The sequence below is a fragment of the Lithobates pipiens genome, unplaced genomic scaffold (assembly GCF_037356315.1).
Source record: "Lithobates pipiens isolate NorthernLeopardFrog02 unplaced genomic scaffold, aLitPip1_a1.2 Scaffold_18, whole genome shotgun sequence".
Lineage (NCBI taxonomy): Eukaryota > Metazoa > Chordata > Amphibia > Anura > Ranidae > Lithobates > Lithobates pipiens.
In genome coordinates this window covers 196,887,187-196,901,035 of record NW_027507758.1, presented here as the reverse complement: position 1 = coordinate 196,901,035, position 13,849 = coordinate 196,887,187, and the positions used below count along the sequence as shown (strand labels likewise).

General features: G+C 42.7%; 1 protein-coding gene across 1 annotated transcript in view; it reads right to left on the bottom strand.

Annotated features, from left to right (window-relative positions):
• The window catches only part of RMDN2 (regulator of microtubule dynamics 2), a 649,991-nt gene that overhangs the window by 82,879 nt on the left and 553,263 nt on the right, over positions 1-13,849 (bottom strand). Inside the window, exons 8-9 of the mRNA XM_077486505.1 lie at positions 7,699-7,752; positions 2,431-2,511 (exon numbers count right to left, since the gene is read on the bottom strand). Of these exons, the coding sequence (XP_077342631.1) occupies positions 2,431-2,511; positions 7,699-7,752 (135 nt within the window). The remainder of the gene's footprint in view (positions 1-2,430; positions 2,512-7,698; positions 7,753-13,849) is intronic.

Sequence of the window (13,849 nt, the reverse complement as noted above, 5' to 3'; positions counted from 1 at the left end):
GCCTTCATGCGCTCCACAGTCCTGAATTGTCACAACAATTTCACATATAAAAAAAGAATGCTTGTAGTTGTCGATCCCAGATTCACTTCATACATGTGTTATGTCATTGGCCATGTGGTGGGACTATGTTTGCACAGCTAGTAATTATTTTGTGGCTGCAAATTTGACCTGTAGGTTTGCAAAGTTCGCCTCCCATTGAAGTCAATGGGGCCTGCAGCGAACGTTACGGTTCGCGAACGATCGGCCGCGTTCACAGTCCGCGTTCGCGAAACGTCCCATCGGAAGTTCGTCCATCACTAGTAGACATGTGCAGAATGCAGAAATTTGTTTTGTATATTTGTTATTTTACTAATTTCGATTTGTTTTGGAATTCAGAAAATTTCATTTAGATTATTCATTTTTTTTTCATAAAGAATTCCAAACGATTCGGAAAAATGATTGACTGATTTGAATTCTGTGTGAAGAATAGCTGGTAGTTAAGCAGCAGGCCGGGAAGCTGTCCGCTGCATCCTTAACAACTGATGAATTGTCAGCTGGTTTTCCCATGACAGCTACAATGTAAAAACAATAATGCCAGCAATAGAAAAGTCAGAAAAGAAAATGGCTTGGGGGCCTCTCCAGTTTATACCAGCCCCCCCCTCATGTTGAGGATATGTGCCCTGGTATGGTTCGGGGGGGGGGGGCACTCACTTGTTCCCCCCCTTCCTTGGCGTGGAATTCCCCTTAAAATCCATACCAGACCTGAAAGGCCTGTTATGGACTGTGGGGAGGGGGGAGGGGGGCTATTTTTTCTTTCTTCTATTTTTCATCAGCAATTGCAACCGCGAGTCAATTTAAATGTGATTTGACATTTTTTTTTCTTTAGAAATATAATTTTTGTTGCAGAATGTTTTTTCCTGCTACAGATGCACCCCTTCACAGGCAGACTAAGGGCACCCCCCCCCCGGGCACTATATTTAAAGGAATTTTTCATTTTTATTGTATCACTTAAAGTGGAAACCCCACACTTCCCGCGGACTGCTGCTCCTTCCTCTGATACTTCTTATATAGCTAAGGGGCGGGGCCACCTGGTGACTCCACCTGGTAACCCCATCCCCTTGACCCAGCATGCCCATCTCAATGTAACACGGGGCAGAGTCACCCGTTGACATCATCGGGGACTCCACCTCTTAGCTATATAAGAAATGTCAGACGGAGGAGCAGGCAGTCCATGGGATTGACAAGGTTTGACGAGGTCTGAGTTTTTTTTTCTTTTTAGGTTTGGCGGGTGGTGTAGGATGGATTTACATTGGGGGACATTGTTATTAATAAGGGAACTGTCAAGGTACTTTGGGGCAGGACTCTGAAAAGCACCCCCCCCCCATATTGAGGGCATGTGCCCGGGTCTGGTTCAGGAGGGGCAAGCTCGATCGCCCCCCCTTTTCCTGACCTGCCGGGCTGCATGCTTAGATAAGGGTCTGGAATTCATTTGGGGGGGGGGGGCCCCACGTAGTTTATAAAAAAAAATGGCATGGGCTTCCCGGCCCACAGCTTAACAACCAGCTATTCTTCACACAGAGTTAGAATTTTTCGACCAATCCAAATTCTAATCATCCTGAAAATTTGGAATTCGTTAAAAAACGAAATTTTAAAGAAATTTCGTTACTATTTCATTCAGAGATTTTTATAAATCCGAATCTCCGAATAACCAAAAATTGGTCTGAATTTTTATTCAGACTGAAACAACTTGCACATGTCTACCTGATAGTGTAAAAAACAAAGTGCCTGGAACTAGGTTTTAATTTTGTTCCTAGTGTTTCATGTGTGATCCAGGCTTTACAAAAAGTCAGATTATTCAAATTTGGGTTAAATGTATAAAAAAAAAAAAAACCTGCAGTCAGCAGCAAAATAGCACAGGCAAGTTTTTGTAGGGCAAAAATTAAAGGTGATTTTTGCTATATTCTATCCATTTTAACTTCAGAAATAAAAAAAATAAAAAATTCCACACAGCCATTAGAAATGTTTTTTTTTTTATTCAGGGCCCCTTTACACCTTTGTGGTATGCTGCGGTGCGTTAATACATACACCTTAATGAATGCCATTGCCATAGTGCATTTCATGAAGGCAGACCGTTAATTTTAGACCTGGCAATGCAGTTTTTTTTAATGATGCAACACACCACAACATACTGTATAGCAGTGTTACTCTGCGATGCACTAAAATGCAGGTTTGTCACCTTACCATGTTGGGGTGTTATTCAAAAGGAATAGTACTGCAACACACTAATGTATACTTACAGCGGTACTGTGAGTTGCGGTCACATGGATGTTACCAAATAGGTGTGAAGCCTCAAAGTGAACATTTTAAAGAGTGACTTTATTATTGAAAATACTTTCTGTGTGATCAAGGCTCACACAGTAGGTTATACTGCACGGTATTCAGATTGCTCACCTCCTTAGAAACTGATGGCATTGCTGATGCATCATCACAGTATTTCAAGGCTACAGCTTTCTGTCCAAGATCTTTAAAGCACTAGGGATAAACATACCATACAAAAATGACACCTTTCAACTACCATATTAACACACAATATTAACAGATACTTTGACAAAATCTAAAGTATTAATATTCCATGGATGTGAAGGAGATCTTCAATGTTGCCACTAAAAAGAATACATGAGATTAAGGATAAGCCGAACACCCCCTGGTTCGTTTCGCACCAGAACCTGCGAACAGACCTAAACTTCGTGTGAACTTTAGAACCCTATTAAAGCCTATGGAACTCGAATGTTCAAAATCAAAAGTGCTAATTTTAAATGCTAATATGCAAGTTATTGTCCTAAAAAGTGTTTGGGGACCTGGGTCCTGCCCCAGGGGACATGTATCAATGCAAAAAAAGTTTCAAAAACTCCAGTTTTTTCAGGAGCAGTGATTTTAATAATGCTTAAAGTGAAACAATAAAAGTGTAATATTCCTTTAAATTTCGTACCTGGGGGGTGTCTACAGTATGCCTGTAAAGGGGTGCATGATTCCTGTGCTTAGAACTGTCCCTGCACAAAGTGTAATTTCTGCAGAAAAAATGTAATTTAAAATCACTTGTGGCTATAATGAATTGTCGGCTCCCCATAATACAGAGAACAGTCATTGAAAGTCATTGATAAAAAAAAAAAAGCGTGGGGTTCCCCCAAATTTAATTATCAGGCCCTTCAGGTCTGGTATGGATATTAAGGGGAACCCCGTGTCAATAAAAAAAAAAATTACGTGGGGTTCCCCTCAAATATCCATACCAGACCCTTCATCCGAGCACGCAACCTGGTAGGCCGCAGGAAAAGAGAGGGGGACGAGAGAGCCCCCCAAACCGTACCAAGCCACATGCCCTCAACATTGGGAGGATGCTTTGGAGGTCTGTGACCCCTCAAAGCACCATGTCCCCATGTTGATGGGGACAAGGGCCTCATCCCTACAACCCTGGCCGGTGGTTGTGGGGGTCTGTGGGCGGGGGGCTTATCAGAATCTGAAAGCCCCCTTTAACAAGGGGACCCCCAGATCCCGCCACCCCTGTTTGAAATGGTAAAGTAAAAGTACCCCTACCATTTCACAAAGAAAGTGTAAAAAAAAAAATTCAAAAACACACACACACCGTTGGAAAAAGTCCTTTATTAAAAATAAAAAAATAAAAAAGATTCCAGCGGTGGTAATCCACTCTTGCTATCCAGTGATGGGTGATCTCTCCCAGCGATGGGTGATCTGATCCAGCGATGGGTGATCTCTCCCTCCAGCGCAGCGCATTCATCCTGTCTCCACCGGAGACATTGCGGGAATCCTGGCAGCCTGACACTTCTTAGCTGAGAGGGGCTGGGTCACCCGTACGTCACTTGGGAAGCCCAGCTTTCCCCATTGCATCAGAGGGGGGCGGGGTCAGGTGACGGGTGGCCTGCCCTCCTCAGCTAAGAAGTGTCAGGCTGCCGGGATTCCCGCAGTGTCTCCGGTGGAGACAGGATGGATGCGCTGAGCTGGAGGGAGAGATCACCCATCTCTGTACCCCGGAGAGATGATCATCCATCGCTGGATACCAAGAGTGGATTACCACCACTGGATTCTTTTTTTAATTTTTTTTTTTTTTAATAAAGGACTTTTCCCAACGATGTGTGTGTGTTTTGTTTTTTTAAACATTTTTTTACACTTTCTTTGTGAAATGGTAGGGGTACTTTTATACCCTCTTACCATTTCAAATGGGGGGGCGGAATCTGGGGGTCCCCTTGTTAAAGGGGGCTTCCAGATTCTGATAAGCCCCCCCACCCACAGAATCCCACAACCACCGGCCAGGGTTGTGGGGATGAGGCCTCATTAACATGGGGACAAGGTGCTTTGGGGGGACCCCAAAGTATCCTCCCAATGTTGAGGGCATGTGGCCTGGTATGGTTCAGGAGGGGGGGCACTCTCTCATCCCCCCTCTTTTCCTGTGGCCTGCCAGGTTGCGATGCTTGGATAAAGGGTCTGGTATGGATTTTTGGGGGAAACTCCACATAATTTTTTTTTAGGGCGGCACAGTGGTGTAGTGGTTAGCACTCTTGCCTAGCAGTAAGAAGGGTCGCTGGTTCAAATCCCAACCACAACTCTACCTGCCTGGAGTTTGCATGTTCTCCCTGTGCCTGCGTGGGTTTCCTCTGGGTACTCCGGTTTCCTCCCACAAACCAAAGACATGCAGGTAGGTTAATTGGCTTCTGTCCAAAATTGGCCCTAGTATGTGAATGGGGACCTTGGATTGTGGGCTCCTTGAGGGTAGGGACCAATGTGAGTGTGTAATGTACAGGGATAGGGACAATTGTAGACACTCAGGTTGAACTGGATGGACTGGTGTCTTTATTCAACCTTACTAACTATGAAACTATGAAACTATGAAACTATTTGGCGTGGAGTTCCCCTTAAAATCCATACCAGACTTGAAGGGTCGGGTATGGATATTTTGGGGGAACCCCACGTCATATTTTTTTTAATTTGATGCAGGGTTCCCCTTAATATCCATACCAGACCTGAAGGGCCTGGTAATTGAATTTGGGGGAACCCCACGCTTTTTTTTTTTTATCAATGACTTTCAATGACTGTTCTCTGTATTACGGGGAGCCGACAATTCATTATAGCCACGAGTGCTTTTAAATGACTTTTTTTCCTGCAGAAATGACAGGGACAGTTCTAAGCATGGGAAACATGTGCCCCTTTACAGGCATACTATACACACCCCCAGGTACAAAATTTAAAGGAATATTACACTTTTATTGTTTCACTTTAAGCATTATTAAAATCACTGCTCCTGCCATATTTAAAACTTTTTTTTTGCATTGATACATGTCCCCTGGGGCAGGACCCAGGTCCCTAAACTTTTATCATGACAATAAAGGCATATTAGCCTTTAAAATTAGCACTTTAGATTTCTCCCATAGACTTGTAGAGGGTGTTCCGCAGCTTTTCAAATTTGCCGCGAACACCCCAAATTGTTCGGTGAACAGGCGAACAGGCAATGTTCGAGTCGAACATGAGTTTGACTCGAACTCAAAGCTCATCCCTACATGAGATATAGGAGTGGTATTTTAAAATCTACTAAAAATCACCCTTTATATTTTAATCTGCAGCTGCTCTAATTTAAAAAATTGCCAAATTGATATATCTCACTTCTTTACAATATGTTAAACTCCATGTTTTTACTCTTTATGGCTAAAGCATAAAGATAATGTGATTTTTCCAATTACAACACTGAGATTACTCCAATTTTTGCTAAAGAAAGATGGCCCTCTCATGCCCTCAGTCAGTCTGAAAATGACATGAGAAGGAAAATGTCCATTAGCTGTAATCTTTACAATCTATATAGTTTATCTCACAGAAATTACATAGTTGCATAGTTGGTAGAGTTGAATAAAGACAACAGTCCATCCAATTCATCCAGTGTTGGGGTGCGTGCTTTTTATTTTGTTTTTAACAATTTTTTTTGCACAAATCTTTTTATTGAGAAAAATGTTTAGCGTATACACAGCTGGAAAATAATAAGTGTACAAAGATCATAACATCAGAACAGAAATGTACCAAATGGCGGAACATAGATATTGTGATCTAGTCCCTGCAAGAGCGAAATCCCAGGCTCTTCCGCTCTTACAGCAAGCCCAGGACTGCAACTACCGGATTTAGGATGGAGACCAGTGTGAGAATGAGATATATCCATGCCGCAATCTTACATATAAACAAAGAAACTGGAAACAACAATTTTCTCACTTCCAGTTTCAGATCCACAATTTCCTGGCTGCTACAGCCAGGGGACACATGCAATCATGCAGATCTGTGCTTGGTTGGATGTTGTGAAAGACAGGGGAAACATTGGGGTCTATTAAACCCCTAGAGTTTCCCTAAAGAGTACCTGTCACCAGCCCAATGCTATCACATGGGGGCTTATTCATCTCTTGTGATAGCAATCAAGTAAATAAAAAAATAAAAAGTTTAACAAAATTCTCATAAAATGTATTTAAAAAAATTGCTGCAACTCCCATTGCCCCACACACATGTGCAAATGCAATTGAATGCTCAGGAGCGCACGCATATGTAAACCATGGAGATCCTGGTTAACTCTAAACTGATGAGCTGTAAAGGCTTTTAAAGTTTCACCTATTGAAATTTTTGGGTGCCATAGTTTTTGCAATATCACAGGCACAATACAATTTTAAGACAGCTTGTCTGGTATCTATTTACTTAATTTTGCGAAAAAATTGGTATTATATTTTGTGTGTTTTCAGTCAAATACACAATTTTAATTTAATATACAGTTTTGCAAATATCATGTGACATAAAAATTTGCAACCATCTTTTTTATTCTACAGCACATGTCAAACCCAAGGCCTGCGGGCTGAACCTGGCCCTCCAGGCCATTTGATGTGGCCCTCGTACCTCTCCTGCAGCTACAGGAGCGCTCCAGGCCCTCCTCTGGTCCTCCTCCAAACCCTGTACTTCCTGCTTTCCAGCAATGCCCCCAGCTTCTTCCCAGCAGCAGCACACCAACCCCCAAAGCAGAGACCCTGTAGAACAGGTGTGGCCGCATCATCATGATTGTGCTCAAAAGGGCCTCTTGTATTTGTAAAACTAGATGTCCAGAGCATCCCCTACCCTTACAGACATCAAGAGCCCCCCACCATCCTCCCTTACTTAACAGTGCATCCCCCTTAGGTTCTGTCCAGCTTTGTAGATTACTTTTTTTTTTTTTAAAGGCCTGGATTCTTCCCTAATGTACATAATATAACTGGAAACTAACATTTATAGGTAAGGTTTATCCAGGGAATATTTGATTGCCTCCTGGGGGGATCGGCAAGGATTTTTTTCCTCTGCTGTAACACATTTGAGAATGCTTTGCTGGTTTTTTTTTTTACTTCCTCCTGGATCAACTGTGAGTATAGAATTGTGCATATAGGATTGTACATTTTTTTCCCTTGTATTAGTTGAACTAGATTGGTTGAAAATCTGACTATATGTGTGCAAAATCTAATAAAAAACTTTTTTTTTTTTAATCAGATCCTTTTTTTATTTTTATTTTTAAGCAAACATTAAAACAATACAGACAGAAGAAAAATGTTTGATACTCAACTCATCATCCTATAAACATGCGGTAGAGCTTGGGTGAGTCTTTGTCTACATTATCACTGATAGATATTCACATATGCTAAAAATAAGTGCATTATTTACCTTTGCTAGAAACACATAATTGTATTTGGAATAACCAGGTTGCATCTCTTCAGCCTGTAATGTAAGGTGCAAAAAATAAAAGTGACACAGTAATAAAACAACAATACAATGTATCAAACATTATTAGTAAAATGTTTTGAGCAAATAAAGGTCTGTTAAAATGAATGTACGGTAATCTGCTGTCTGATGACAATGAGGGAGGACAACAAACAAGTAGCAGGGAATATACTAGAGTGGTATACAAAAGAGAATTGTTTAACATACAGCAGTGCTTAGCATTGAGTATAGCACAGTGTGCAGAGCAAAATAGTATTAAGTAAAGAGCACAAAACTGTTGCACAGTAGAGTAGTTTGTGTATAAAATGCAGAAGTTGTAAAGTGAATCCAAAGTCAAAGTTTTTTTATTAACTTTAATTCTATGCATAGGGTAAAAAACCTTCAACCATCCGCTCTTTCTCCCGCTCCTTAAACACTTACCAGAGTCTCCTATCGTTCCATTTGCAGCTCTTCTCTCCCTGCTCCCCCAGTCTTCACTGAAAGCAACTGGAGCCATTGGCATATGCTGCTGTCAGTCAAATCCTAAGAGAACAAAGGGCAGGACTGAGCCATGCTGTGTGTTAGGATGCACACACAGCCTGGCTCAGGAGCATGTTTGCACATATGCCCCCATAACACACAGCTTCTTATAGGGGCACGTGCAAGAAAGGAGGAGCAGAAATGGGCAGCTGTTAAGGCTGTCTTGTGTTTGAACCTAAACCCCCCAAAAAAAGGGTCTCTGGAAGAGGAGGTAAAGGGCTGCTCTGTGCCATGTCATTTGTTATTTAAATAATAATAAATAATAATTAATACAATTTGGCTTTAAGTGTATAATGCACAACATAGTGTACTGAGTAAAGTTGTGCAGAGGAGTGTACAGTATAGATCATACAGCCTAGTTTGTTGAGAAGGACTTTGTTAAGTAAAGAATAGACACTGAAGTGGCATGTAGTAGAAAACCCATCATCCACAAAACAGGACAGACAACTGAAAATTATGTTATTAGTCTACACATAGTAGATAGGCACTACAAGAGATTGACATAGGTGACAATGCAGTTACTTGAAAAACTGTCACTCATGACTATCTCATTAGGTCTAACACCATACTGACCCTGAAGATTGTTATTTAAGGTCCCTTCATACCTGGCTGGTCACTGCTATTTGAGAGAGAGAGAGAGAGAGAGAGAAAGAGAGAGAGAGAGAGAGAGAGAGAGAGAGAGAGAGAGAGAGAGAGGGAAAGAGAGAGAGAAAAGCTGTGGAAGTCAGCAACTGGGCTCCCGAACTGGGGATGGGGGGCGTGTGGAGCAGAAAAAAATGTCCCCTGTGAGCTTCAAAGAGACTCCTATGAAGAAATACTGTTAAGGTAAAGCAGTGGATCAACCACTGAAAAGTAATCAATTGAAAAAAGAAGGCACAACTGGATTTTTAAAGTTGCCAAAATCATGATAACAAAAAGTTCTATAAAATATCAAAATCTTATTACAGTATAAACATAGGTATAAATATCACTTTCAGAACATTACTAATAAAACCGCAGAATATCCATGTGGCTTAAACAAATATGCAATGGCTTCAGCTCTACATGTTTTGCCAATCACTGGCTTCCTTAGGAGACTTTTGGATACTGCATAGAATGGCACTAAGAATGAAAGATAATAATTATGAATATACAAATGAACATGTGTGGCAATACTATTAATGATGAGCCGAACAGCTCGCGGTTTGGTTCGCATCAGAATATTCGAACAGACTGAAAGTTTGCGCAAACTTACGAACCCTGTTAAAGCCTATGGAACTCAAATGTAAGAAATCAAAAGTGTGGATTTTAAAGGCTAATATGCAAGTTATTGTCCTTAATAGGGTTTGGGGACCCGGGTCCTGCCCCAGGGTACATGTATCAATACAAAATAAAGTTTTAAAAACGCCCGTTTTTTCGGTAGCAGTGATTTCAATTAAACTTAAAGAAGAAGTACTCTCCCACTCTGATGCTTCTTTTCATTTAGTCCATTATAATAAGTAATTATCAAACTGTAGCCACTGTAATCCAGCCCAAATTGCATATTACTTACTGTTTAAAGAAACTTTAATAAAATTGTTTCCAGGGGTTAGGCAGCACCATCTTAACTATTGTTTTCTGAGTCCACAGTGGAGTGTAATTCCGCCCTTACATTTAGCAATTCCTGTACTGTTAACCAAGCCTCTTTCTCAATCCAACGTTTCTATGGTAACCCTGCTTCCCTGTTCATAGCTGACTTGTTTTATTTCATAGTATTTACTTGTGCTGATTACCTAGTGTTTGCCTGCGTGAGTCCTATCAGCTTCAGCTGATAAGTCTGCAGTACTGCTGTCCCATTCCCTGGTTTACACTGTATGTCATGTTACATGGTCACATGGTGTGTAGGGGGAAGCTCTGAGTGATTCTGAAGTCTCCTGGGAGTTAAGTAGTGTGCCGTAGGCAGTCCTGATAACAGATAGATAAGCACATAGAGAGTGTGCCATAAATCAGGGGATATCTGGACATGCTCAGTGACATTTTTCTAAAGAACAAAAAGGATTACAGCAATACTAAGCAAGTAAGGAGATATCTACAAGCAGTGTTCATTAGGGGTTTTTATGCTGATTTACATGGGATAAAGTTGTGGGGGAGGGTTTACAATCATTTTAAAGTAATTAGAACAGTCCCTGCTCAAAATTACATTTCTAGTCGAAAAAAAAGTCATTTAAAACTGCTTGCGGCTTTAATGTCATGTCTGGTCCCGGCAATTAGGGATGAGCCGAACACCCCCCGGTTCGGTTCGCACCAGAACCTTCGAACAGACTGAAAATTCATACGAACTTTAGAACCCCATTAAAGTCTATGGAACTCAAACATTAAAAATCAAAAGTGCTACTTTTAAAGGCTAATATGCAAGATATTGTCCTAAAAGGATTTGGGGACCTGGCTCCTGCTCCAGGGGACATGGATCAATGCAAACATTTTTTTGTAAAAACTGCCGTTTCTTCAGGAGTACTGATTTTAATGACGATTAAAGTGAAAAAAAAGTGAAATATACCATTAATCTTGTGCCTGAGGGTTGTCTATAGTATGCCTGTGAAGTAGCATGTGCTTCCCGTGTTTAAAGCAGTCCCTGCACAAAATTACATTTAACTGACAAAAAGTCATTTAAAGCTGCTTGCAGTTATAATGTAATGTCTGGTTCCGGCAATATGGATGAAAATCATTGAGAAAAATGGCATGGGTAGCCCCCCTGCCCATTACCAGCCCCTTTGGGTCTTGTACGGAAATTAGGGGAACCCCATACCCAAATTTAAAAAAGGAAAGGCATGGGGCCCCCAGGCCCTATATACTCAGAACAGCAGTATACAGGCGGTGCAAACAAGACGTACTGTGTAGGTTTGTTTTGTAAGTAGAATCTGTTTGTAATTTTGAACTGGTACATTTTTAAAGTGTAGCTCCAGTCAAAAAATCTATTTTTAAGCTTTTTGGAAAACATAGGGGTTATCACTCCTGTATAATTTTTTTGTCCATCCGTCTTTTTTCATCTCACTTTCTGTTGTCTCCTTCCGTTGGCAAGTAGGAGACATTTGTAAGTTGGATGTTTGAAAGTAGGGGCCTGCCCTATATGCTCTGCAGAAATTTGGGCCAAAGGTGTTGGTGTTGCCACAAGTTAACACTGTAAGCCATCAAAGTGACTCTTGGTGGGCGCTGGAGTGCCCTGCTATGAACTATTATATCAAGAATTGTAATTAAATGCCATTGTTGAAAAGTGGTATAAAAATGAGGCCTTTGGTGGTTGTGGTAGTACTGGTGCCACAACAATGTAAGTCCTCACAGTTACTCTCGGTGGGCGCTGGAATGGGCCCTGCTGTGAAATATTATATCAAGAATTGTAATTACATGCACCTGTTAAACAGGGGCTGAAAAATTGGGCCTTAGGCACCGGTGCCACGACACTGTAAGCCCTCACAGATACTCTAGTTGGAGCGCAGGAATAAGCCCTGCTGCAAAATATTGCATCAAAAATTGTAATTACACACCCCTGTTAAACAGGGGCTGAAAAATTAGGCACTGGTGCTGGTGCCACGACACTGCAACCTCTCCCAGCGAGTCTAGCTGGAGTGAAGGAATGAGCCCTGCTGCAAAGCATTGCATCAAAAATTTTAATTACATGCCCCTGTTAAAAAAATTGGGCCTTAGCCACTGGTGGCAGCGCCCAGAACCAAAAATGTTCTTCCAAGCTATCAGCAGGATCATTGAGGAGGAAGAGCATAGTCAGTCAACATAACAGGACAGTCACTTAGAATCAGCATAGGCAGTCTTGAAGGGATGCGACATTTCAAAAAAAATTATTCAGTTACATCAGCTTCAGGTGCTTGGTAGCTGGTGGTGATCCAAGTGATTCATCTTTATGAAGGTCAGTTGATCAACCAAGTCGGTAGACAGGCGATCGATTACAAAGCCTCCAGCAGCACTGAATGAGCATTCCGAAAGAACGCTGGATGCAGGACAGGCCAGTAGCTCAATTGCATACTGTGCAAGCTCTGGCCAGTGATCCAACATCAAGACCCAGTAAGCCAGAGGATTTTCGGTGGGAAAGGTGTCCAAGTCTGACTATTCCCCTAGGTATTCCTGCACCATGTAAATCAGACACTGGCACGGTTGCTGGAACCGATCATACCTTGGGGCTGCGGACTAAAAAATTGTCTGAACGCATCTGTCAGACGGCCACCTTCTCCACCGCTCCTTCTGTGACTGACCGAAGCCTCAGCACCACGTTGTCCAGGACCAGGAGTTTTTAGCCTACCAGTCTCTGGGAACGCGTTGCACAGACCTTTCTGCAAGGCCTCCTGGAGATGTCTCATCCTCTGCTCCCTCTGCAATGGCAAGATAAAGTCCGCAACCTTACCCTTGTACCATGGATCAAGGAGAGTGGCAGCCAGTAATGGTCCCTCTCCTTGATCAGAAGAATACGAGGATCCTTCCGCAGACTTTGCAGGATCAGGGAGGCCATGCAGCGTAGGTTAGCTGAGGCATTCGGTCTGGAGTCCTCTGGGTCACTAAGGACAACATGATCCGCAGCCACCTCCTCCAAGCCACGTACAAGTCCACCGGTTTCTTGGGACTGTAATTCATCCCTAAAAGACTGACATATTTTTGCCTGCGTACTTGCATAGCCCCTTGAACGCCTACGGAGCACCGCTGGTTGCGATGACAAAGCATAGGAAGAGGCCATGGAGGAAGAAGAAGAGGAGGGGGTGGAGGAGAGATGTGTGTCACAACCAGTAGTAGCATTTTGGAGGAGTGGTGACGGAACAACCTCCAACACTACTGAACCTTGTCCTGCATCCTTCCCAGCTGCCAGAAGAGTGACCCAATGGGTCGTGAAAGATAGGTAATGTCCCTGTCCATGCCTGCTGGACCATGAGTCAGCGGTAATACGCACCTTACCATTGACCACCCTGTCCAGCAAGGCATGGACATTGCCTTCCACATGCCGGTAGAGAGCTGGAATCGCCTACTGTGAGAAAAAGTGGCGTTTGGAAACCTGCCACTGAGGAACCGCACATTGCACAAACTCACGGAAGGGGGCCGAGTTTACCAACTGAAAAGGCAGCAGTTGAAGTGATAGCAATTTAGCCAAGCTAGCATTCAACCGCTGGGCATGTGGGTGGCTGGGAGTGAACTTCTTTCGATGGTCCAGCAGCTGGGGCAGGGAAATTTGCATGCTACAATCGGACATCAGTGTCTTGCTAGCAGAGTGCCCGCAAGTACTTGGCTGTGGCACACCTAATTCTACACTTTCATTCCTCTCAGTGCAGGTTTCAGAGAGGACTGAAGGTATAGTGGGGTTGGAGATCCCAGCTGATGAGGAGCTTTACTCTTTGGTGTGGGCCTTTAAGGTACGCTTGCCAACGAGCTGCACGACAGGTCAACATATGTCTGGTCAAGCATGTGGTGCCCAAGATGCTGATGTTTTGGCCACGCGAGATACGCTTGAGACATATGTTGCAAATAGCAGCAATGCGATCTGATGCACTCATCTCAAAAAAGGCCCACACCAAAGAACTTTTGTAATAACGCGCAGAGGCAGCTTCCTGCACAGGCGGAGCTC